The following is a 22,828-nucleotide window of genomic DNA, read 5'->3' as shown; positions in this document are numbered from 1 at the left end:
CTCAGCTTTAGCACACTAGTGAATTTTCCTTCTGCGGCTTTTATAACCCTATTGTTTTTACCCGGGGAGAGTTTTAAAAAAAAAATTAATTTTTTTTTTGCATTTTCCTAAGAAAGCATATGTAGAAAAGTAGCCTTTTTCATTATCAAGAGCTCCCTTTTTCTACTTTTGACTAGTCCAAGTGCTCAAAACCCTGGGGCTAGTGGGCAATTTTATGTTATTTATAATTGGAGGCTTTAGAGAGCTTTATTTTTGAGTCATAAAAATACATCAGTCACTTCTCTTTTGTTGAAGGGTCTGTTTACTGCATTAAGAGTTCAACTCTTCTAACCCTTCTCCTCAGTCCCTTTCCCCCAAAAGTGTCCTCATAGCTGATGGGTTTTTTTCCCCCTGAAAATGGTCAGTTCCATTAACTTGATTACTTTTACTGTGTTGGATGCAAGCCTCTTTGTTAGAGTTTGCAATCAAAATGGTGTAAACCTGCTTCTTTTACCTATAATGTTTAAATGCTAAACAATAGCTCCATATGCAGGGACTACAACTTCCAATTTAGCTCCATTTTTAAAAGAGTAACACAGGCTTACATGAAAACTTGAACTCCTTTGCACCATTCCACTTTACATGTGGATTTCTATGTGTGCTCATAATCCACATCCATTAAATTTACAGAAGAATGTCGCTCAGTTAAATTCTGACTCTGTAGGCAGCAAATAAGTTATCAAAATGGAAGATGATACTATGTGAAGTAATTGTAAATTGTATTTCAGGGCAATTCATTTACCCATTGTCTGAACTACATGCCATTTTTCTTTTTTAGAACATTGAAAATATAGCCTAATGTTAAGGTCATATACTAATCAGTGAAATAAAATAGAAGTAATTGGAGCATAATGCAATTTTTTTTAATGGAATCTGTTCCTGTCTATTGCTGGCCTCCTCCTCAACAGCCTTCCACCCATTTCCTTCTCTTTTATTATGCATTGGTTGCTCCTAGTAATACATTCATACTGTAATAGAGGTGAAAGGGGAGATTAATTATTTAATCTTGACAATGGCAATAGGATTAAGAAGTAATCCTCACTAATAAAGTGGTGTGGGTTAGAAATGAAGTGGAAATTGTCAGGGGTCTTCTACGGGACCTGGGTTGCCCCAGCTTCTGCAGCTGTCTGCTCACCCTGTAATTGAATGTCTGAGAGTGATTGAAAAAATGTTATTTCTCCTCTGGATTACATGCTAATGTACAGAGGGCAAAGGGAGACAGCAAAAGAACACATAGCTGCTTATTTCAACCATTTGTGGGGATGAGCTTTGGGAAATCATGGCAGTTCTGCAACTATCTGATGCCCATCTGCAAACACAATGTATTTGTACATTGGGAATAGAGGGCAAAGCTGCACTGATGTCAGCAGAGCATCTCTGCTATTGTCCTACTGGCACACATTAAGATTGATGTGAGATTAAAGACCATCATCCTCCTAACAATCGATGGAAATAACAATTCATCTGAGTTTTTTGGCAGTTATGCACCCATTGATTACCTGAACGTGTGTACCTCATTTATAGACACTTTATTAATTCAAAGTTGTACGTGTCACTTTCTCATATTTTCAGTTTTTTTTACAAAGATTTATGACAAAGTAACTCAATTTTAATCAAATCTAACCTGTTTTCCCCTTGTATGTGTTTTCTTACATAATAGGTTGTGTGTTGTCAGATCTGTGCTGAGCCTATTGTTTTACTAGTAGTCTGATTTGTCTCTGTGATAAGCCCTGTGGAGATGTGATTATTCCAGTAAAAATTCATTCAGTTGGAAACCAACCCTCCAGCTGTTTACTCCCACAGTCCCCAAGCTACACTAACACTATCTGGAATCCTTGAACAGTATTTAACAATGGAATTGAAAGCATGTTAAAAACATTGTACTTTACAATCCCTAGTATTGACTGTTTAATTTTAACAATACATTTCCAGTATTCATGGGAGGAAACACATTTACCAGGTTAAGACAATTTTGAACCCAGACTGCTGTGTTCATCTTTTTAGAATTTTATTGAAACCCGTGAAGTTCTTAATACATACATTTGAAATTAAGATTTCAAGCCTTCACTTACTGTATTATTTATAGCAGCAGATATATGGCTATATAAGTGTTTCAAAACTGAAGTGTGTCAAAATAAAACTAAATGATCTAACAATAAAACCACCTATCTGGCTTATGCATCAGTTGCAGCTGTAGCTGCTTTGGTGTTTGGCAATGCAGAGAGGCTGCAAGTCTGTGACATGTACTTATTGGAGTAACAACAGTTTGCTTTTTTAAACTAAGATCTCTGGTACTTTTTACTTTGTATTTTGAGGTTAGAAAACAAATAACCTATGCTTGTTTCTGTGCAAGGTTGTGTAATCTGTTTGGATGTTTTGATTATTGCTGTTTTGCTCCTTTGGCAGGTCCAGTTAGCCTGTGTACACCAGCACAGCTTGTGGCCCCCTCTATAGTAGTGAAGGGCACTCTTTCCATCACCTCTTCTGAACTCTGCTTTGAGGTAGATGAAGAAGATCCCAGTTTTAAGAAAATCGACCCCAAGGTAAGAGATTGTTGACCTTCACCCTCTGGTGACAAATTACATGACCATTAATTCTCCATCCAACCTCCATTACCTCTATAGGTCACAAGTATTTCTGTTTTTCTAAGTTTGTGACTGACTATGTGCATTAGCAAAGTTCATTTAAGTGGAGGGGGAAAAATCCCGCTCAGATGTTAATTAGCTTGTTGAAATAAAGCTCCAGGGAGGCATCCTAAATAAGACATCTTGGACCACAAGGCCTTTGTGAACACTAGAAAGTTCAACAAAACTGCTAGCTGAATCCTTTGTTTTACTTTCCTGTTTTTTTTAATGTAATGCCAATATAACATAATACTCTGCTCGCTGCACTCTTATTTTGCAATGCTTCTATTTCCCGTTATTATATAGCAGATTTTACAGAGCATTGTATTTATCATAATCAAGCAGAAAATGTTATTTCCCCTTTAAAATGTATCTATGAATAGCTTTGTTAATATAAGTAAACTTGAGTAACCTGAGTTAATTACCAGATTAGCAATTTTTTGTTTAAAATTAGATTCACTTTGCAGTAAAATTCAGTTTGAGGGCTTAACTTTCTCATGCAGTATGAAATTAGCACTATAAAGATTGCCCCGGAATGATCCCCATAATGTTAAAAAATAGTAACAGATGTGTGGCCTTCTTACTACAGTCATGCTCTTATTGTATTATAAACATGGAAAAAGACCATGGATTTTACCATATCTATGTATTAAAAGATTTATGTGGGGTGGGGTACAGATAACTGGAACTATTAATTTATTTGGGTGCAGTAAATTAACTTTTCAGACCTTTGGTTGTGCCAAAATATCTTTGAAACAGTTTATAATATTATGAAGAGATTTGTAAACCTTCGAAATCTTTGCCTATTTTGTGAGTAATTTTCTTTTAAAACACCTTCTTTTGTTTGGCTATATATATATATATAAAAAATGCAAAACCACATAATTAGCATTAATGTGTTAGTGTACTTGCAATGTCAATCTAACATCTTCAGAGTCTTAGCTCAGAAAATGTACTGATTCGTTTTTTGTATGTGAAAAAAGAAAATTATGCGTCTCCACTGTTTTGCATGTTTCATTGTTCCATGTTTAGCATATAGGATCATTTAGTACAGTTTGGAACATTCACCACTGCACCCTGTTTCACTTACAGGGACTATCCTTAGTTTAATCTGCTTTCTCTCTGGATGTGTGGTGGTTCTCACAAAGTGTAAATGGGCATTCTAGACCAATTGTACTTCTAAATCTATAGCAGGGAGATTGTTCTTGAATTCCTATAAGAAAGGCAGTCAGTCTGTTGGTGTTTTGAGTTAGCCTGGTTTGGGGGAGACGGGGAAATGTGGGGTGGAATTCAGTTTTGTTTTTTAAAGACACTCCTTGATTTCCCATTGTATAGTGGTCTAAAGACTAATCCTATAATGCTTTTGTTTTAAAGACAAACACAGATACAATTTAACTTTCCATTAATCATTGACACTTTCCCTGCCCCCACTCCATATTACCATAGGTTGATATCTGTAGCCAGAGTTTTGTAGAATATGCCCTTGAAAATCCCAATTCTGCATTTTCTCAGAATGCCTGTTTAATTAATGAGTCTTCATCTGTTTGATAAATTCAACTTCCCTGTATATTTGTCTGAACTACTGGGAAAGAAAACATTGTGACAAGTTTTTGAAGCAAAACCTGCAGTGGAGATAATATCAGTAGTGATAAGATCAGAGTTTATATTCTTACTCCAGGATTGTTTGTACAAGGACACAGTAGTCCTACAAGCACTGAGTTAAACCCATTTTGTCAGGTGAGCCAGGTTCAATGCTCAGAAAAGCTGTCTGCTTCTGTTGCTTAAAAAAAAACAAAAACAAAACAAAAAACCCCCCAAAGAAACATTTTAAGACTTTACAATTCTAGAAGTTTTGCTTTTCCATAATTTTGAGGTGGTGAGAGTATGCATGTGTATATTTGCAGGTAGAAATTAAAGATGATTTGACATAAGCATTTTATAGGGTCACTTTGTGTATCTCTGTGATCACGACGTAAACTAGATGGAATTGTTTTCGAAGTGGTTTCAGTTTTACTTTATAGTTATCTTTTTAAGTTGTTTTAAAATTCTTACGTAAACACAAAACCAACCCAAACTTTAAAGGCTATTTCTTTCCGGATTGTCCACAGAGAAGCGGAAGTAGTTCTTTGGAACAAGATTTTGCATTGGCCTGAAAGGGCATGAAAAGGAATTTGAAATGCTCCAAACCAGTTTCAGAATATTTCGGGACGTTAAAGCAAATAATCAAAATTAATAAAAAAAACCTCCCAGTAAAGTTTTAGAAATGTAAACCTTCCTTAGAAAACTACAGCCGAAAATTAGGGGGAAATCAGCTAGCATTCATTTGAGGGGGGAAAAAAACAAACAAAAAAACCCTCCACCATGTATAAAGGGTTGAGATGTTTGAACATAAAATTGGTTGGTTTCTTTTAATACAGCATATTTCCCCCTTTCCTCTGTATGCCCCTATGTGCAGTGCTGCTGTGTTGCAGTTCTATGCTATACTTAAAACCCAGAGAAACCAAATATTTGTTAGAAAAAAATTGTTGCTTGTGTATTATTCAGAGAAATGTTATACTTTTTTCATTTCAAAGTAAAACTGATAGTTGAGTAACCCTTGTGTAATAAAGCAAATATCTATTTATTTTAAAAGGACAAAATAGGAACAAATTGTGATAGTTCAACAACTTAATTAAAAACAATAAAGATATTTTAAGGATTATATTATAGAAACACTCTGCCCTAGTTCTGTCAAAATTGTGCTGAAATGCTATGTGATGGTGCATGTATTCCTAAAACTTTTGGAGAGTAAGATTCAAGTGACAGAAAGAAAAGCAACCAAAGAATGAATGGGGATAATTTTTTCATTAAGTACAGTCTATTTCTATTTTAATCGAAAATAATTGGAATAAACTTTAGAAAATGCTGATGAATTTATAGATAAAGCAATAGTTCAATATTGTGATTAATCTGCCTTTTATTTTTGTTTTAATCCTTTCTTCTCTGAAAGCCAAGAAAAATCTCTCTACTTGCCTGAATTTAAGAACAATTCACAAAAAAAGTCAATGTAAAGTTAAAGTAATATTTTTATTACTGTTTTCAACAATTAAGTTTGGGGCACAGTCTGACCTTGGCACTGAAATACATTTAACATCAGTAAAACTTTTTTTAAAGAGAAATTTTTACATATAGTTAAATAATTTTTTTCACTTGGTGACAACATTCAGGCAAACAAAAAGAATAAGAAAAGAATTACTATACATTTATTTGAAAATGTACCTTGCGTTTCGTTTGGATGATGGAAAGTCCGATCGCTTCTTTGTGTGACTTTTTAAAAATTCACATTGGAAGAAAAAAAGGGGAAGGGGAGTCTCTTCTCGTGCAACGAGGTGATCGTTTTGGTTTTGTAAATGTCTGAGAGTTTTTAAATGCTTAACTGCAGGTGGGGTTTTGGGTGTTTGTGTCGCCGCCTCTTTTGCTGTAGCTGCTTTGTTTAAATAAAAGTTTTTAAATGGGTTTATCACTGTGGAGTTAACCCTATAGTTTGTCCAGGCTTTTGGGATTAGTGAGGATCTCCCTGGCTAGCCTCCAGGTCTGTTTGGCAGCGCTTTCCAGGGCTGAGTGCGGTTTGCCCTGAAAGAGGTCTAGGTTGGGCAGGAAGTAGTGGGGGCAGCGCCGGCACTGCAGGCAGGAGATGAGCTGCAGCAGGATCCCATTCAGCCGGTCCCCCAGGCACGCCTCGTCCCAGTCGGTCTCCCGGGGGTGTTTCTCGCACTCGTACAGCAGCAGCGTCTTCATGTGGTAGTTGTTAAGCGGCTGGCCGGGCAGCTCCAGGTGCCGGTCCCGGAGGGTCTTCAGCACCGAGAGGCACTTGTTCCTGCAGCCGCCCATCAGCAACCGGTTCTCGGCCTCGCCGAACTGCAGCACCCAGGCGTCGCTCTCGGCGGAGCTCTGCTTGCCGGTCAGCGAGTAGCACTCCTTGGAGAGCAGGTTGAAGCCTTCCGCCTTCACCTCGGCCACCCTGTTGGGGCCGGGCCAGGGGATGTGGGGCATGGGCCACTGCGCAGCGCTGCGTGGCCAGATCCCAGTGCACTTGAAGGCGGGCGTGATTTGCACCACGTAGCGCTCCCGGATGCGGAGCTTCACCTCGCTGGTGTCCGCGATCATCTTCACCACGTCCCGGTAGCTGCACTTGTCCACGGCTTGGGCCACCAGGGTCTGGAAGCGGGAGCGGATCTTGCGGGCCGACAGGTAGCCCGAGGCGGTGATGAACTCCACCCAGAGCGACATGCTGCGCTTGCGGCCGTCGCTCAGCTTGAGCACCGCGCAGCCGGGCAGGGAGCCATCGTCCACGAAGTTGAAGACGCCCATCTGGTTGAGGTAGAGCACCACCTCGAACTCGGTGGGCGAGATCACCTCCAGCCCCTCGTAGCGGGCGTCGATCTCGCTCAGCGAGCTGATGAAGCGGGGCTCCTGCACCTCCACCTCCTTCAGCACGTCCGACACCACCTTGCATACCTCCCGGATGGTCTTGGCGATGGCCGCCTTGCGGGCCTGGCAGCGCTCCGTGTAGTATTTGTTGAGCTGGTACACCAGCTTGGCCTGGGCGGCGATCATGTTGGGGCACAGGTCCGGGCTATAGACCGGGCTCTCGCAGTACGTTGAGGGATCCAATGCTTTAGCGGTGACTGCAGCTTTGCACAGGGCACCCGCCAAGTTGCAGCCCGCCGCCACACGCACGCACTCCGCCCCTCCGCCCCAAACACCAGGAAAGAAAATCGTGGATGATGGTGATTTTTAAAAAACAAGACCCATGCAACTGTCAGCCGATGGGAATGGGGCGATACGGGTGACGGAGGGAAAATCTCTGAAGTGCAAAGTCTGATGTGCCGCCTTTTCGGTGTGATGGGGGGCGGGAGGGGGGGAGGTTGTATGCAGCCTCTGCGCGCAGCCACCCACCCTCCCACACGCAAATGGTTCAACAGTTCATTTAAAAACTTCTCTCCGGGACTCGCAGCGGGTCTCCACAGCACAGCCGAGCAGTGGCGAAGTTGAAAACCGCACGCAATAAAAGAAGAATGCGAGAAATGCCAAGAGCGGAAGAGGGAAAACTCTCTCAGACCATGGCACCACCAGAGATGTGCATGAGTTTGGCTGCTTCTCTCGCCGACTGTCAAGGGATGTTGTTGATTTCCTTCTTCCTGCTGGAGGCGTTGACTGAACCCCGTTCTGGCTTTCTCTGTCTTCAGGCGTAGACTGCTGCCATTGGTCTGTGATCATTCATTCCTGTTCTTTAGTTTTATATTATATATATAATATTTCTTTGCATAGACTGTCTGAGCAGGGAGGGGTGCCCAGGATTTCTTCTCCTCCCCCAACCCTTGAAATTGCACGCAGAGACTCTCACTTTCTGCGCCTCTCCTTCTCGGGGTGTGTGTGTGTGTGTGTGTGTGTGTGTGTGTCTGGCTGGCTTTGCAGGAGTGTTGTTTAGTTTATGAATGGTCCCAGGGCCCTGGCGAAGGGGTGGAGTTCCAGATCCTACAATCGCCTTCTGAGCTGTCAGAGGGGCAGCCAATCACCGAGGCAGGCTATGTGCATGTTGGATGCCGGGCAGCCGCCGCTACTGCATATGGGGATGTGGGAGGGAAGAAGAGATGCTAAGGAACATGCACAGAGGCGCGCGCACAAACAAACACGCACAGCCGCCTCCCCATCCATAGAAGGATAGAGGAAAAAGAGTATGGTCTATGAGAATTACTCGGTGTTGGAGTTGGCGGGAATTAAATACTGGGGGGAGAGTGGCATTGAATCAGAAAGGTGTGCAGTCTGTGTATGCATCCTAACGTCGTGCAAGAAAAAGACGCCACGAACTGCCTAGGAGCTGAATCACTTTTACTTGGAAGCCTGAGGGGGGGAAAATTAAGTTTGCTTTTTCCACCCGGTTGTCGCAAGGAGAAGTAGCAGTAATGCTAGAGGAGGGGGCGAGGGCTACTTGTGGTACTTTGCTGCAAACATAAATCTTCTTCCACTAACGCTGGTCTGCAGCAGTGAAAGTGAGACTGTCATTGGAACAGAATAGTGCACCTTGTTTTATTTGATTAATTTAGATAAATCTTGTGCAATAAAGTTCTGTCACCCTTCTAAATAGCAGCATTGAACTATCTGAAACTGCAGCTAACTATATTTTTGCGAAAGTTTGTATTTTGTTCAAGTCAAATATACATAAAATTATAGTTACGCAGTTATGTATATGCAGTTTATTTTATATTAGAGTACAGAAACAACGCCAACTACTATCAATATAATCAATGGAGAAGTAGCTAAAATAAAATATTTCTATTACTTTAATCTTATTTTTGAAATACAATAATTCTGTTTAATATTGTGTGTTCTTTGGATGATATTTAGGTATGTTTTCTTAACGAACTCCTACACCCTACTTCGTACTGTACAAGTCAAGATCTCTTACGCTGCTAAGCTGCTTATAATATTTTTAGCAGGCAACACTTTACACTGAACCTATAAATAATCAGCACGCAAATCGAGTCTTTGCCTTGAACTTTAACATTTCTTGTGTGAGAAGAGTAGATTCTGTTTATCTCGAGCCGTTTCTCAAATATTATAAAGGTTACGTCAAAATTCGTTGTCTTAATCTTTTTATATTTCTAGAAGCTTAGATAGATTATAAAAATTGAATTGGTCACTTAGGATTCTCAATTTAAAATTTCTTAAAAGTGGAATTTTGTCATTCTTTGGTTCTTTTGGTTTATCTGTTTCTTTGTTAGAATACAGAGACTGAGATTTAATAAAATAAAATATCACCCGTCTGTTTTTCGCGTGTATTTAAATTAAGAACATGGCTGTGAGCGATAACAAACCTGTTGTATAAAATATGTAAAATGTGCCCTGCTCTGGTACTGGTTACAACCTCTTCTCCCGGGATAAATCATCTTCTCTTTATTGCCCGAAAGCAGCAGGATCACGCTGCTTGTGGTAGTTGTAGGCACCTTCTCCATCATCACCAATTCCACGTATTTCAGGAAGTTTTTGGGTGCGGAATCTCTGTTCTTCCATGATGGCTACTGGATAAATGAGATTCAGGCACGAAGATGCTTTTGGCTATGGTGGAGTTTACCAGGTGCTGTGTGTCCCCCCCCCCTTCTCCACCCGATCCTCCTCGCACTTGCACGGTTTAAAGATTTTTTTTGGAGCTGAAACAAACCCAATAAAGGCGTCTAGCAGTGTAACTTGCAGGGGGGAAAGAAAGGTTGGGCGGGTTATAGATAACAAGTCATAGAACTCGGATGAAGAAATTTCTTTGGCGTTTTCAACGATTCCCGGTAGTAATTGTGCATATAAGAAAGTAATTCTCCACTCTGAAGCTTGGGTATTTGACACCAAAGAACCAAATCCACGACCTGGAGTCCGTAGTCCTGCTGGAAAATGTAGCTTATTAATAAAAATAATAAAGGACTTTACAAACCAATACATTTTTCTTTAACTTATCCTGAGGTAAGGCGCATCATGTTAATTACCTAGCAGTGAGTAATTGTTGGGCAGGGGCGGGGAGTGGGGTGGTGAGAGGGAAGAGCATGTTGCTTTGTTTCTCAGTTTACCCTGTGGCTTTTTTTATTAGTGGGGTGAATTTTAGAGGACCCTACACACAATTCGGCCGCAGCCCTGTGGGCTTCTGCTCCGTTAAGAAATCCATTTAACAAACATACGTTCTTCCTGAGCAGTTTGTCTATTTCTTAGTTATCACACTGGGGTTTCCAGTAACCGGTTCTCGTGTCCCTTTTCCGCCCCACTCCGTCGCATAGTCCTGCATCCCGATTCCATTCGCTTTGGCTGCTTGGGCAGGCGCCTCAGAATTCCAGCCCTGACCTCTTGCAGGGACTGTGTAGCCCAGAAATTAATGTTTCATGTGTCGAGTGTACGGGAGAAGTGACAATGCGATCAGAGCGCCCCGGGGTTGGAGAAGGGAAAAGCACTCCTAGATTTTAAGGTTAAAAGAAGCCACCGATTCCCTCCCTCCCCGCACTTACTTTTTAAGGTGACTAATGATAAAAGGTTACTAATGTTTTGATTTAAAAACAATTCATTACCAATTTTCCTGTCTGGGGTCGACGCTCTAGTAAATAATAAATCAGTTAAACAAAAGCTGACTTTAATTTATTGCTCTAGCACTAATTAGAAACATCATTTGAGCAATAAACTTAAACACTTCCAGCAAATAATGCTTGTGAAATCCCTTTCTCCTGTGTCTTTGCGTTTGCGGCCGCATTGCATTAAGAGCAGCTTTATCTTTAGCAGGTTTCAGAGCAGCAGCCCTGTTAGTCTGTATCCGCAAAAAGAAAAGGAGGACTTCTGGTACCTTAGAGACTAACACATTTATTTGAGCATTTATTTGTTAGTCTCTAAGGTGCCACAAGTACTCCTTTTCTTTTATCTGTGGCGGAATTTGCTCTTCCCGGGAATGAATAATTGAAGGGGGAAACAGTATCCGAGGAGGCTGTAATTGAAGAGCCCTTGTCACCTCTGCTTTTATGTATGTTAGTATAGAAGTCCATCAGCAGCTCCTTGATGATGTATAAAACGAAGTGGCAGCCCCTTGAAGAGCAGGAGATACACTCGGTCCTTTTAATAGAATACAGTATGTGCGTGAGAGAGAAACTCTCAAGGCTAAAAGCCACTTGAAGTCTTCAGAGGGATTGATCTGTATTCTCTCGTTATAATCCGTCTCATCATACTTGAGTTAATGAGGCAGGGGAGGAGGGTGATCTGATGGTCCTTGACAAATTCATTAGGGAGGCTGCGGGACATTTTATTTGATTGTTAAACATCGTGTTTGTTTGGTTTAGGCAGTGCCAACATCAGCATGCTGCTGCCTGGAGCAATAGTGTTTGGCTAGCAGGAGCTTCTGTGAAGGATATTGGAAAGGGGACTTTGGTTGGGGAACACATGCTCTTTTCTTTGCTCTCCCTCCCGGTAAACATGTAAATGGTATATACAGTTTTAACATCTTTAATAACCATGACAATGTTACAATGTGCTTAAATTTAAAAACAAACAAAACCTTTGTGTATTTAAATATATTTGTCTAAAAGTATTGTGTGGGAGGATATGTATGATTTACAAATGTGAAGTCAATTTTTATAGAGCAGAAGAAAATTAGGGGAAAATCATTCTTACAGTAGAGAAAAATAACTAGAATGCAAAATTGTTAACCTGTCCAACTCTATATTAGATTATAATTTAATGTGCTTCTTTTTGTTTGACTAGTCAATTTATTAAACTAGCATAGCTTACATATTTCAAAAGGCTTTCTATTCCTAAACAATTTATTTACAAGTTTATTTAATACAAAATTAATGGAGTATTTAATTTTAAGTGAAGACATGACATGGGACTAAGAAACAGTTTCTGATGTAAAAAACAAAAAGAGTCAGAAATAGGTGCTCACAAGAGGGATCAGAAGTATGTGTTTTGTGTGTGGAGTGTGAACATATATATAAAGTCTCATTCTAGAGTCACTGACATGTCACTAGATGATGCTTTGTGAATATATTCCAGTTCTTTAATAAGTAATGGCTTTGGATTTCCTGTCCATTCTTTGGTTTAAAGAAACCAGTTTTGGGGAAAATACAGTAATTGACTTGTTCACAGAATTTAATTTTCTGATCATTTTATATTTTGCTGAAGATCTGGCTCCAAACATTCTCTGCTTAAAGTGCTTCGCAGAAGAACTCTGTGCTTCCATTTATAGAAGAACAGTATGGGAAAAGAACTAATGCCCTTTGCCTGTCATTTTCATACATTCCTGCACTGCTGATGGAGCTTGAACTGCTGCAGGGAATGTATGGATTTAAAAAGAAATGATTCAGTAGTGCATATTGTGTTTCTCAACAGCAAAACCAAGCTAATGGTTATAGTAAATACTTCTGTGGGTCTGACAGTTATAATCCTGTTTACATTCTAGAGAATACAGTTTGCATCTCCCCTTCAAAATTGTGGATTGGTTTCATTATCTGCTGATCTTTTGTAAGGACGTGTTTACTAAGTTAATTATAATGCACTCTTTATGTGGAAGAACAAAATATGTTTAATTACTACAGATATCATGTATGTATCTCATCAACCTTTATTGAACATATATAAATCTTGTTTTGTAAACAGATTGGATGATATGCTAGTTAAATAATGTATAAATGGCTATAAAACCTTAATTAGGATACACTTGTGGATGATGTGGCTTTCAAATATTTTTAAAGTAAATTTTGGGTATATGTTCTTACCTGTCAAATCTTAAAATGTAAGCAGGATGCTTTACATAATCTGGTGTTCATCAAATACTCATACATTGAGTTATACCTCTAATAGTTCCCAATAACTTCTGCCTACTTTAAATGTCTAAACCTATTGTTAAATGTAGACTATTATTTCTGATGAGTCATAGAGATTTTTTTTTTTTAGCTTTAAAAGATTGTTTTAGCTACTAAGTTCTTCTTAGCCACCTAAACCAAAGTTTAAACCAATCAGGTAAAATCAAAAGTTTGGTTGCCAGAAGTCAAACAAATATACAATAGAATAACATTTCTAACACTTTGATAACATTTTATTCTTGTTAGAACATCCTGTGGGCCTTATTTTTTTTTTGGACGTGTGGTTGTGTGCGCACATGTATCTGATTGGATTAACCATATTTAGAGTTTTGGCTGTTTTTTCTTAAAATAACTGATTAATCATAATGTCCATTTATATATAGAAGTATGAGAGCACGGATAATGCCAAGATTTTGTCAACTTGAACTAGAATTGTATGTAATTAAAATTAATTGTAAAAAGATTACTGAAGTACATGGTGTATAGAAATATTCTAGGTCACGGTTCTTAAAATGCCATTAAATGAAAATGAATCCTTTAAAAAAATTCAATATGGAAGTAACTTACGGGTTTTCTGTGTAAAATGGGGATGGCAGAAGCAGAATGTTGTTTCAACTAGAGTGTATTTTGGCTTGGCTTTCCTCATTATCGATTTGTGTATATTGATGATTGCATCCATTATCTTCGATGCATACAGCAATGTACATATGTATGTGCAGATGCTCACACCCACAGACAGTAGCCCAGCTTGGTTTATGGTAGGACATTGATTTATTTCTAAGATCAGAACCTTCGTGTAGTTGGCTGAGATGCAGCATTCTTTACTTCTGAATCAACCTTGAATTCTGAATCTAAAGCTTTAACTATTTGTCAGCTTCAATTTCCAGATCCTTTTTAAGTAAAAGCTTCTAATTTATGTACATATGTTGAACATTTTGAAAATATTGGGTCAATTAATACAGATAGCATAAAGTACTTCCCTCCCAAACTACTACATAGACTAAAGCTATTCTTGTGATTAAAATAATTTTCTATAATAGTTTATATGAGACAGATTTAGGGGGCCCAATTCTTCCCTGTAATACCATTGCCCATTTGTGTTGTGTGCTTAAAATGTACTGTTTTTCACTATTCAACAAGCTATTTTTTATAATGTCGTAAATCAGCCTACAATATAGAAGATGTACAACTTTGACTAAAAATTCTATTTCTTTATAAGCTTCTGGCTTGAGCAGTCTAACAACTAAAATACTACAAAAGCAAAACAAAACAACCCTATTCATATATTACATAGTTTAAATGTTAGAAAGCGAAAAGTTACTTTAGTTTTCGCTTATTTTACCTCAAAATATTGACCTCCCTGCCCTCCCAAAGAATTATTTTCATATAAAATATTGCTATTTATAAAATCATCAGATTGTTTTTGTTTCATGCTACTTCTAATGAGAGCATTAAGTTGTAGCACTTCCTGTTGAGATACATATTTTGTTTCAAAATAACTGCAGTATGATAATACAGAGATTGCTCTCTTTTTAACTTTATGAATGAGATAAAATTGATATGCAGTGTTATGTGCCATTTCTTATAGCGGGGAAAGGGGAAACTATATTGGCTCAAATAATGTATAAAAGCCATCTGCATAGCCTAATTGAAATAATATTTTGTGATCTAAAGGATGGAAACTTTTCCTTTTATTTAACCATCTGAAGTAAAACTAGGATGTAAAACAGCTGTCTTGGCCTATTGATATCAAGGTTCTGCCCGTCTGTTTCTTTTCTGCATTTTTCCCTTCTATCTTCCTTTATTATCTTTGGATCCTAAGGAGCCTTTCTTATTTTCTAACTGGTTTTGTCTGCAGCAAAGGGCTGGGTTGGTGGGTTTAAATCGACTCTGGATAGAGTGAAAAATCTTTGATCTATGGCTATGACTGCTTTCAAATGATTTGCTTGCTGGGACTGGACACTGTCCATGCCCTTTCACTTCACTATCAGATAGGCACACAAAAAGGACTTGACATGCTACCAGATGCATAGTTAATCATCACATTAAGTCTCTAAAGGGATCCATCCAGACACAATTAGGTCGACCATTTTTAACTAGTGTTTGCTCTGTAGTTCGTTTGGAATGCAGTATTAATTGTAACTGCTTATTTAACTGTATTTAACAGAACTGTGTACAGAGTTGCAAAGATCAGTGCTTTTCTTTGCTTTGTTATGTATTAGAACTATTGAGAGATATTAACCTTTAAAATATTCATGCATTAAAATTATGTAGTAGTTTGGAGGTTATGGACTTCAGCTGCTTTCTTTATTATAAATTAACCTCAATAAAGCTTATATGCTCTAACCTACATCCAGTGACTAACCTGTATTAAGATGATCAGAAGAAAATTTACAAAAGTATTTGACTGTTACCAGCTAGATCTTAACTTTGGAAAGCCAAACAGTCAGCAGGATTAGTAACATTAATTTAAATAAGGAATCGTTTCAATTTGTGGTGTTGAATATTTTATTGGGGGAGGAAAAGGAGGTTGCAGAAATTACAGGGGTTAGAAGCAGCAAGTACGTTATTTCTTGCAATCTTAGTGTAGATCTTGGAGATTTTCAGTTTCATTTTTACACTATAAGGTGTTAGTCATAGCTATTCAGCAGAGTGCATCTGTAAGTTTTAGGATTCACAGGAGTTAAAATAAAAGCAGCTTGCAGAACTGACTCATCCTTTTGTTGTATGAAGACGTTCCAATGTTTCACTTCCATAAATGGATCCTAACATACATATATGACCTTTCTGTGGCCTATTGGTGTTTATATGAAGATGGGTAGTATCAGTAGAAGGAATAATTGAGAATGAACACACTGTGGCCACCACATGAAAACTGATAGCCAGTAATCAGGGAATACCTAAGAGAAAATGTTTACAAATATTCTCATTTTCTTTTAATCAATTGTTTTAGCAGGCATTCGGGTATTAACATTTTTCTAATTTACATACAAGCAATTATTAAAGGTACTTAATGTAACTTTACCGGAAATAGTTCAGATCTTCATTTCAGATCTAAGATTACATAATTTTTATTTCTCTGCTTCATATTTAATATCCTTTGAAGGAAAAGAAAATGTATTGATACGTAACCTCTATCCTGTGTTATAGTCACATTGGTATGAGTAAAAATTACTCAACCATGACAGTAAAGAGCTCATTGGGGATTTTAAAATAATATATGCATATATACTCATGTGTGTAAGTAAAATGTATAGGTGCATATACATATATAATTAAGAAAAACAAAAATCTAGTGTTTTTAACTGTTGTGGTTGGATAACTTACTCATACGTCATTTATGTGGAAGTTTATCATTAGTGGCATTTGAGTATCAATGTGACTATCCAAGGAATTGTTTATATGCACTTTGTGGATTTTCCGAAGTGCTAACTTGAAAAAAAGTGGGACTTGAACTGCATGGTCATTTGTGAATTTATGTTTTATCTCACTTCACTTGAAAATTTATGAGGAGGGTGACTTAGGGGTGCTTGAGTTGTGTGTTCCAGGGCTTGCCCCTACTGATAACACCCTTGTTGGCGTGAAAGTGTAATGCAAATTATGACAGTTACAACCTTCTGTTTTGTTTAACCTGTCAGTGGATTTCCTGGCTCAGTGCTGAGGGCAGTGGTGTGTTCAGCTAGTCCATATTCACCTAAACTTAAAAGGTCAGGTTTCTACAGGCAAGCCTAGTCAAAGCCTAATTGATGAGGAGGGCAGGGAGACAGAATTTACTGTTCTGTTGGCTAGTTTCATATCGTTAGGTTGTCCTGAAAGCATCAGGCAGTCACAGCCCCTTTCATGTAAGTGCTGACCCTAGACAGGAGCTGACAATCAAAGGAGGCAGCCACAGGAACCAGTGCAAGTAGGCTATTGATTTTTCAGTTAGGTCTAAGTAGTTTGTAGTATGGGTAATGGGTGACAGAGGCAGGTATGTCATTATCAATGAGCTCCAGAACAGTAGCGACAACCCTCCCTCATATTTCCTTCAGCACTGACAGTATGCATCCAAAGGTGGTCAATAAATCGCCCAACCTTTTACTGACAAGTGACTTGGAGGTGGGAGTCAAAGAGCTAAACTTCTGTACTTGAACTTGATATGGATGCTGGGAAAAGATCTCAGCATTTGCACCTATGGCTTGTTAAGCTAAGCTCTGTGGAGAACAGGCAGGACGAAACTGGTAGCAGATTTATAGACGTGTGTGTGTGTGTGGGGGGGGGAATCAAACATAGCATTATTTTATGCTTTAGAAAATTTCAGTGTTTCTTTATATCAAGGAGAATAGCTTAAAAGGGTCAGCGCCTAGATAAACACAGTCTGCAAGGACAGTTAGGTTAGGTTTCCATGGTATGGTTTTGTTTTTGCTCTGGATTTAATCAAGGTATACTGCCATAGCAGTACAGCAATCATAGATTGCAATTCACAATCCACTTTTAATTCCTATTTTCCTTTTCTTACATTTCATATGTGGAGACTATTTAAAGAGATCTAAACTTGCTTGTAAATCTGAACTGCTAGCAGTAACAGCACTTTCTGTTCTGAGCAGCATTGCTGTTCTGGTTCATTATTGTAGTATACTACACAAGCTAGGGGAAGGAAGCTTTACTGTTTGAATTTTGATGGTTATAGTTTCTGAATTTACTAGAAATGGAAGTGAATTTTAGGTTTACACTTAATTAAGAAAGAGTAAATGTATTCTGAAAGACATTTGGATAACTGTGTACTTGTAATAAAAGGTTTATTTTTTAATGTTTGTAGAAGAAAATCCGATAACCCTTAGATGAAATTGAACATCTTAATTTAATCCTAGTATGTAATTCTCTAATATTGTTGCTTTACTTGAGGGATGTAAATTATCCTGCTTGCTTTCAGAAGTTGGAATTCAGTCAGGTTGTATGCTGTGCACAGATGTTAACAAAATAGCATATGCTTATAATTAAAAAAATCTTTAAACTGAAATAAAACAGAAGAGTAAATGTTTTTAAAATCTTACTTAAAATAACTCATTGCTATAGTATCTTATTCAACAATGTTTGTAATGTTACACAAAGCAGAAATCTAAGACTCTGTATATTGCATAGCTGCTGAGTATCAAATATGAAACTTTTTCATTTGTCTGCAGCTGCTAAAATTATTTTCTTTGGCTTTTAACTAAAAAAAGCAATGTTGACATAGATTGAAGAAATGAAGGTAGAAATTTTCAGTTATGAATTTTTTTTTTTAAGAGTAGACGCTGCAAATCTTTGTAAACACGTTTTTGTGACTAATAGTGTTGCCTAACAAAGCTTTTGAAGATGCAGAATGTTCACCATCTTCAAGGGGGAAAATTTCTTCAGTTAGTTGGAATTACTCAATGAGAAGATACATGTGTTGTTTGAGGCCTGATTCAGGTATTCCATATGTAATTTTCCTTTTGTCAGCAACTAGTCATTCACTATATCTTTGTAGTTTTCTTCTGTTAAACTAGGTGAAAAGTGCAGCTGAATAATACTAATCTTTTTATCTTTTGTTACGAACAGGTACAACATCTTTTGCTGCATTTGCAGCTTCTTGCTGGCATGCTGTGTAATTGCAGAAATGTAAAAAAGAACTGCAGAAAGGCAACAAATTAAATTTTCATGAAAGAAAACTCTAATCAGCAGTGACAGTGTAAGAGAAAGATGATTGCCATTTGGTCATTGTGTAGAGACACTTAGATTTGGTGTCAGTGCTCCTGTTAATGATGACTAATGTCTTTCTTGGAGCAAAGGCATGCTCAAGCATACTGCTACAGTCCAGAGAAGGATCTGAGGGATAGGTACTAGTAAGTAAAAAGGTTGTGCATCCTAAAACAAAGGCTGTCAAACTGAATTACCCAAGTCTTCTGGTAGAAAAGAGAAAGAGCTTTCCTAATGCCACATAACCACAGTTTTTAAAACTGTTCTAGTTCCACTGTTGAAAAAAGGTGATCTGGGAAAAGAAAAATAAAAACTGTATGTTTACATAAGTGCTCTCTAGTCAACTGCTTTAATTAAAATATATGGATAATGCTGATACATAAGTACACTAATCAGAAGTAAAATGCAGTAAAAAGTCATGTTTTATTTCTCATGTTAATAAACTAAATATAAATATAACAATGAGGTAAACCTGCAGCAATTTTCTTTTCAAATCATCATGCTATATTCGGAATAAATCAGAATATTTGTAATCAAATGCAGAATGTCTCAAAAGACCTTTGCAAATTCTGAGGCTTTGGCTGTTAAATATATTGGCAAAAAAGAGGTGGCATATGTCATTTTTTTTAAGCTTTTCCCAGAGTGAGACCTTTCAGAAGGGCATTTGCAATGCTTGTCATATTTTTTCGTATACATCTTATTGGCCTGACACATCTAGAGGACCATCAGAACACAGATGTCATTGCATTCAGACAACACTAATTACTCTGGGATTTTTGCAGCCTCAGTGCCTGCATGTAACCGTTGATTATGACTGTTTATGTGGTCTATCATGGGTACACATTGCACACTCAAATGGTGCCACTGGCCTTTTTGTTTCCTGTTGTCACACAATAGGCTATGAAAAACAGCAACAAAAAATCCCTGTGTGTGTCATTTTCCCTTCAGTGTTACCCATTTAATGTATATTTTGGCAAAATATCCTTTGTATTTCAATACATTCTGCTCTTTTGTTTGATAAAATCTATTGGTATATGTTTTCAACCTTCTTGTAGCACTTAGGTTTCCACTTTTCACAAAGTTCTTTTATATAGTACACTTTACATTTTGTAGTAGTCTTTCATTTGAAATTTGAAACTCTTAGGATCACTAATTGCCCTAGTTACCTTGAAAAATTACCTATGTCTAAGCTTCAAATGGAACTGATAGATTTTTGTGAACTAGTGTCACAGTTCAGATTAAAAAACAACAATCTTATGATTGCTTTATAAAACTTACTGTTAATACTTTGTTAAATTTTCCTTAGCAATGCAATCTTTTCAAAACTTCTTGTTCAGTTACAATTAATGGTGCATGATTCTAACACAAAGTTCAAATGATGATTACACAAGGGCCTTAGTTTTGTGTGAGTTTATATATACATTTTGTAAAAAACATAATCTATGTTAATCACAGATTGGAAAATAAAAGCTCTGTTAATGTAACTTCACATGCTGATGAAGCAGAAATAGAAGCAGCTTTATCAAAGATGTATGATGAGATAAAACTGCAGTCTCCGCTGTACAGTTATAGTAATTATGACTAATGAACCGTCCAGTCTGGATGAAATGGCATGCCCACAGGGACTGTGTCCAATCAGTTGTGACTTATGCAAGCTGAACAAAACATTGATGGTGTTCCAGATTGAATATTATAACAGGAAGTGTGCTCTTTGTTTGTAACATCAGATTTGTCAGGTTATTTTCATGCAATAACCAGTCAGGAATAACCAGTGTTAGTAAATAATAGTGTAGAGAATTAGGATTTTTTGAAATGTACATATGGAGTTGCATTTCTTATTCAAGTATATGCAATCTGTGTAAAATGTATTATTGGCAAATGCTTCTAGTGGTCTATCACATAAGCTTGCTCATCTGTGATAAAAATACACATTGTCTTATAAAACCTTTAATATAGTGAAAGCCAAAACAAAACACACACATAAATAAATAAATAAATAATCCTTATCAGTTATATCAAATATCCAGTTAAACACGCTGCAACAATTTATATTTTAACACATTTCCATGAAACTTGGTACTTATGCCACCTCTTGGCTGCATTTTGAAACAACCTGACATTTTGCACGTGTAAGAAGACAGGTACTTTATAGCATTAGCACACGAAGAACAATTTCTTACAGCAGAAGGATTGTTAGATAATTTAGATGTCTGAGTGTGGTGCTGAGTGAAGTGGGAATGAAAAGGTATTTGATAATTGATAGGCTTAGCATAGCAATATTTAAACTTTTAATATATTTAAAAACTGCACATTTTTATAAAAGAGACAACCTGCATAGTTTTTACCTTTCTGAGAAATCAATATCTAAACACGGAGATTCATTCTGTTGGTAAATATTAAAAACTGAAGATGAAATACAGATTGTGTTGAAACTTCCTTGAATCGGTTATGGAGAAATGAAACAGTACAAGAAATGCCACCCTAAAAATAAGCTTGTAATAAGTCATTTAGGCTCAGATGGTATAAACTCTTGTGCATTTGTAACTTTGCTCATGTAAATGAAGTTACATGTACAAATGTGTGCAGGATTGGGACCAAAGTTTGCAATAAGTTAGCTACACTAATTTAATATCTCGTATGCGCCCTTAAATAATTGAATGAGTCAAAGTTACTTTAAAAAAAAACCAAGAAACTTTTAATCTTAGTGCATTAAAATTAAAACAAAAGAAAAGTTTAAAGTATTTGCTAGAAATTGAACAAAGTTAAATGTAACAATTTGATAGTTTTTGGACTGAAATGCTGATTAAATTTAGAGCAAGCATTTTTTGTATTGAGGAAATGCTGTGACTCCTTAGCATATTGTGATCTTTCAAACAAAGCTGAAATCATTACAGTGCTCTAGAAGAAGCCAAGTGAATAGGCTTCAAAACTGAACTTACTACGTATTTGTTTTTCTTCGATTATATACTTATTTGAAAGTTGTGTACTGCTTTTGATGTGTCAACCTGTGCCTTTCCCAAAATTAATATTACATACACTTTTTCAAAAGCAATGCTATTTTGAATAATGTTTCATAGTAAGAATCTAAAAGCTACCCCCTTTTTTTCCTGTGTATTTAAGTTTTTTTTATGAAAGTGAGCAAATCACAAACTAATTTCTCCATTTTTTGCACATCACATTGGTTTTACACAGGCCTTCAAGTGCTGTTGGATACAAGATTGGTTTCAAATAGCTCTTAAATCAAGAATTTCTCTTTAGTTAATCCAACCTCTTTAGGACATCTTGATTCATCAATAAACTGTCATTTTGGAAAGCTTAGTATTGAAATCCTCAAAACTGCACAATTATTAGTTTAAATTATTTCTATTGTTAGTATACAAAGTCCCATTCAGGATTAAGGCTCCTCTGCAAACATAAGACATGATTTCTGTCCAAGATCTTAAAATATTCCATTTTTGGTTTGCGGCTTGGAATATGAGACTTTAGTATGAGAGACTTCACTGTTAAAATTCATTGTAGACTGCTTCCCTTGATAGACTGCTGTACCTTGACTTCAGATACATAAATAACCATTTAATGATATCCTCTAGAAAGAATAAGATGAATAGTAATTTATTTTAATAATTTCATAGTCAGTATTTCAGACCTATTAGAGATTATGGCTTCAGTTTGTTTCTTTTCTTTTTCCTTTTCCTTCCTGTCTTACACTAACATAGGGTGAAATCTTGGCCCCTTTAAATCAATGGGACTTTTGCCATTGACTTCAATAAGACCATGTTTGTATAGGAGTTAGGATGAAATTCAATAAGGACAAATGCATAGTACTCCACTAAGGAAGGAAATATCAGTTGCACACATACAAAATTGGAAATGACTGCCTAAGACGGAGTACTGCGGAAAGGGATCTGGGGGTCATAGTGGACCACAAGCTAAATATGAGTCAACAGTGTAACACTGTTGCCAAAAAAGCACACATCATTCTGTATGTATTAGCAGGAGAGTTGTAAGCAAGACACGAAAAGTATTCTTCCTCGCTGATTAGGCTCAACTAGAGTATTGTATCCATTCTGGGCGCCACATTTCAGGAAAGATGTGGACAAATTGGAG

At 37.3% G+C, this 22,828-nt stretch overlaps 2 protein-coding genes across 9 annotated transcripts in view; one reads left to right on the top strand and one right to left on the bottom strand.

Annotated features, from left to right (window-relative positions):
- LRBA (LPS responsive beige-like anchor protein) overlaps positions 1-22,828 on the top strand; it is a 555,352-nt gene that overhangs the window by 303,496 nt on the left and 229,028 nt on the right. For all 8 annotated transcript variants that reach the window (XM_043513125.1, XM_043513123.1, XM_043513124.1 and 5 more), the window contains exon 40: positions 2,446-2,582. In XM_043513125.1, coding sequence (XP_043369060.1) covers positions 2,446-2,582 — 137 coding nt within the window. The remainder of the gene's footprint in view (positions 1-2,445; positions 2,583-22,828) is intronic.
- Positions 5,673-9,460, bottom strand: MAB21L2 (mab-21 like 2). Its single transcript, XM_038398060.2, has one exon. The coding sequence runs from the start codon at positions 7,257-7,259 to the stop codon at positions 6,180-6,182; it is 1,080 nt and encodes a 359-aa protein (XP_038253988.1). The 5' UTR covers positions 7,260-9,460; the 3' UTR covers positions 5,673-6,179.

This window comes from Dermochelys coriacea, chromosome 4, assembly GCF_009764565.3.
Source record: "Dermochelys coriacea isolate rDerCor1 chromosome 4, rDerCor1.pri.v4, whole genome shotgun sequence".
NCBI lineage: Eukaryota > Metazoa > Chordata > Testudines > Dermochelyidae > Dermochelys > Dermochelys coriacea.
The sequence above is the reverse complement of the archived record's forward strand: the minus strand, read 5'-3'. Positions and strand labels throughout refer to the sequence as shown.

Coding starts and splice junctions, on each gene's coding strand:
- MAB21L2 (XM_038398060.2), bottom strand. CDS start 7,259: ATGATCGCCGCCCAGGCCAAGCTGGTGTACCAGCTCAACAAATACTAC.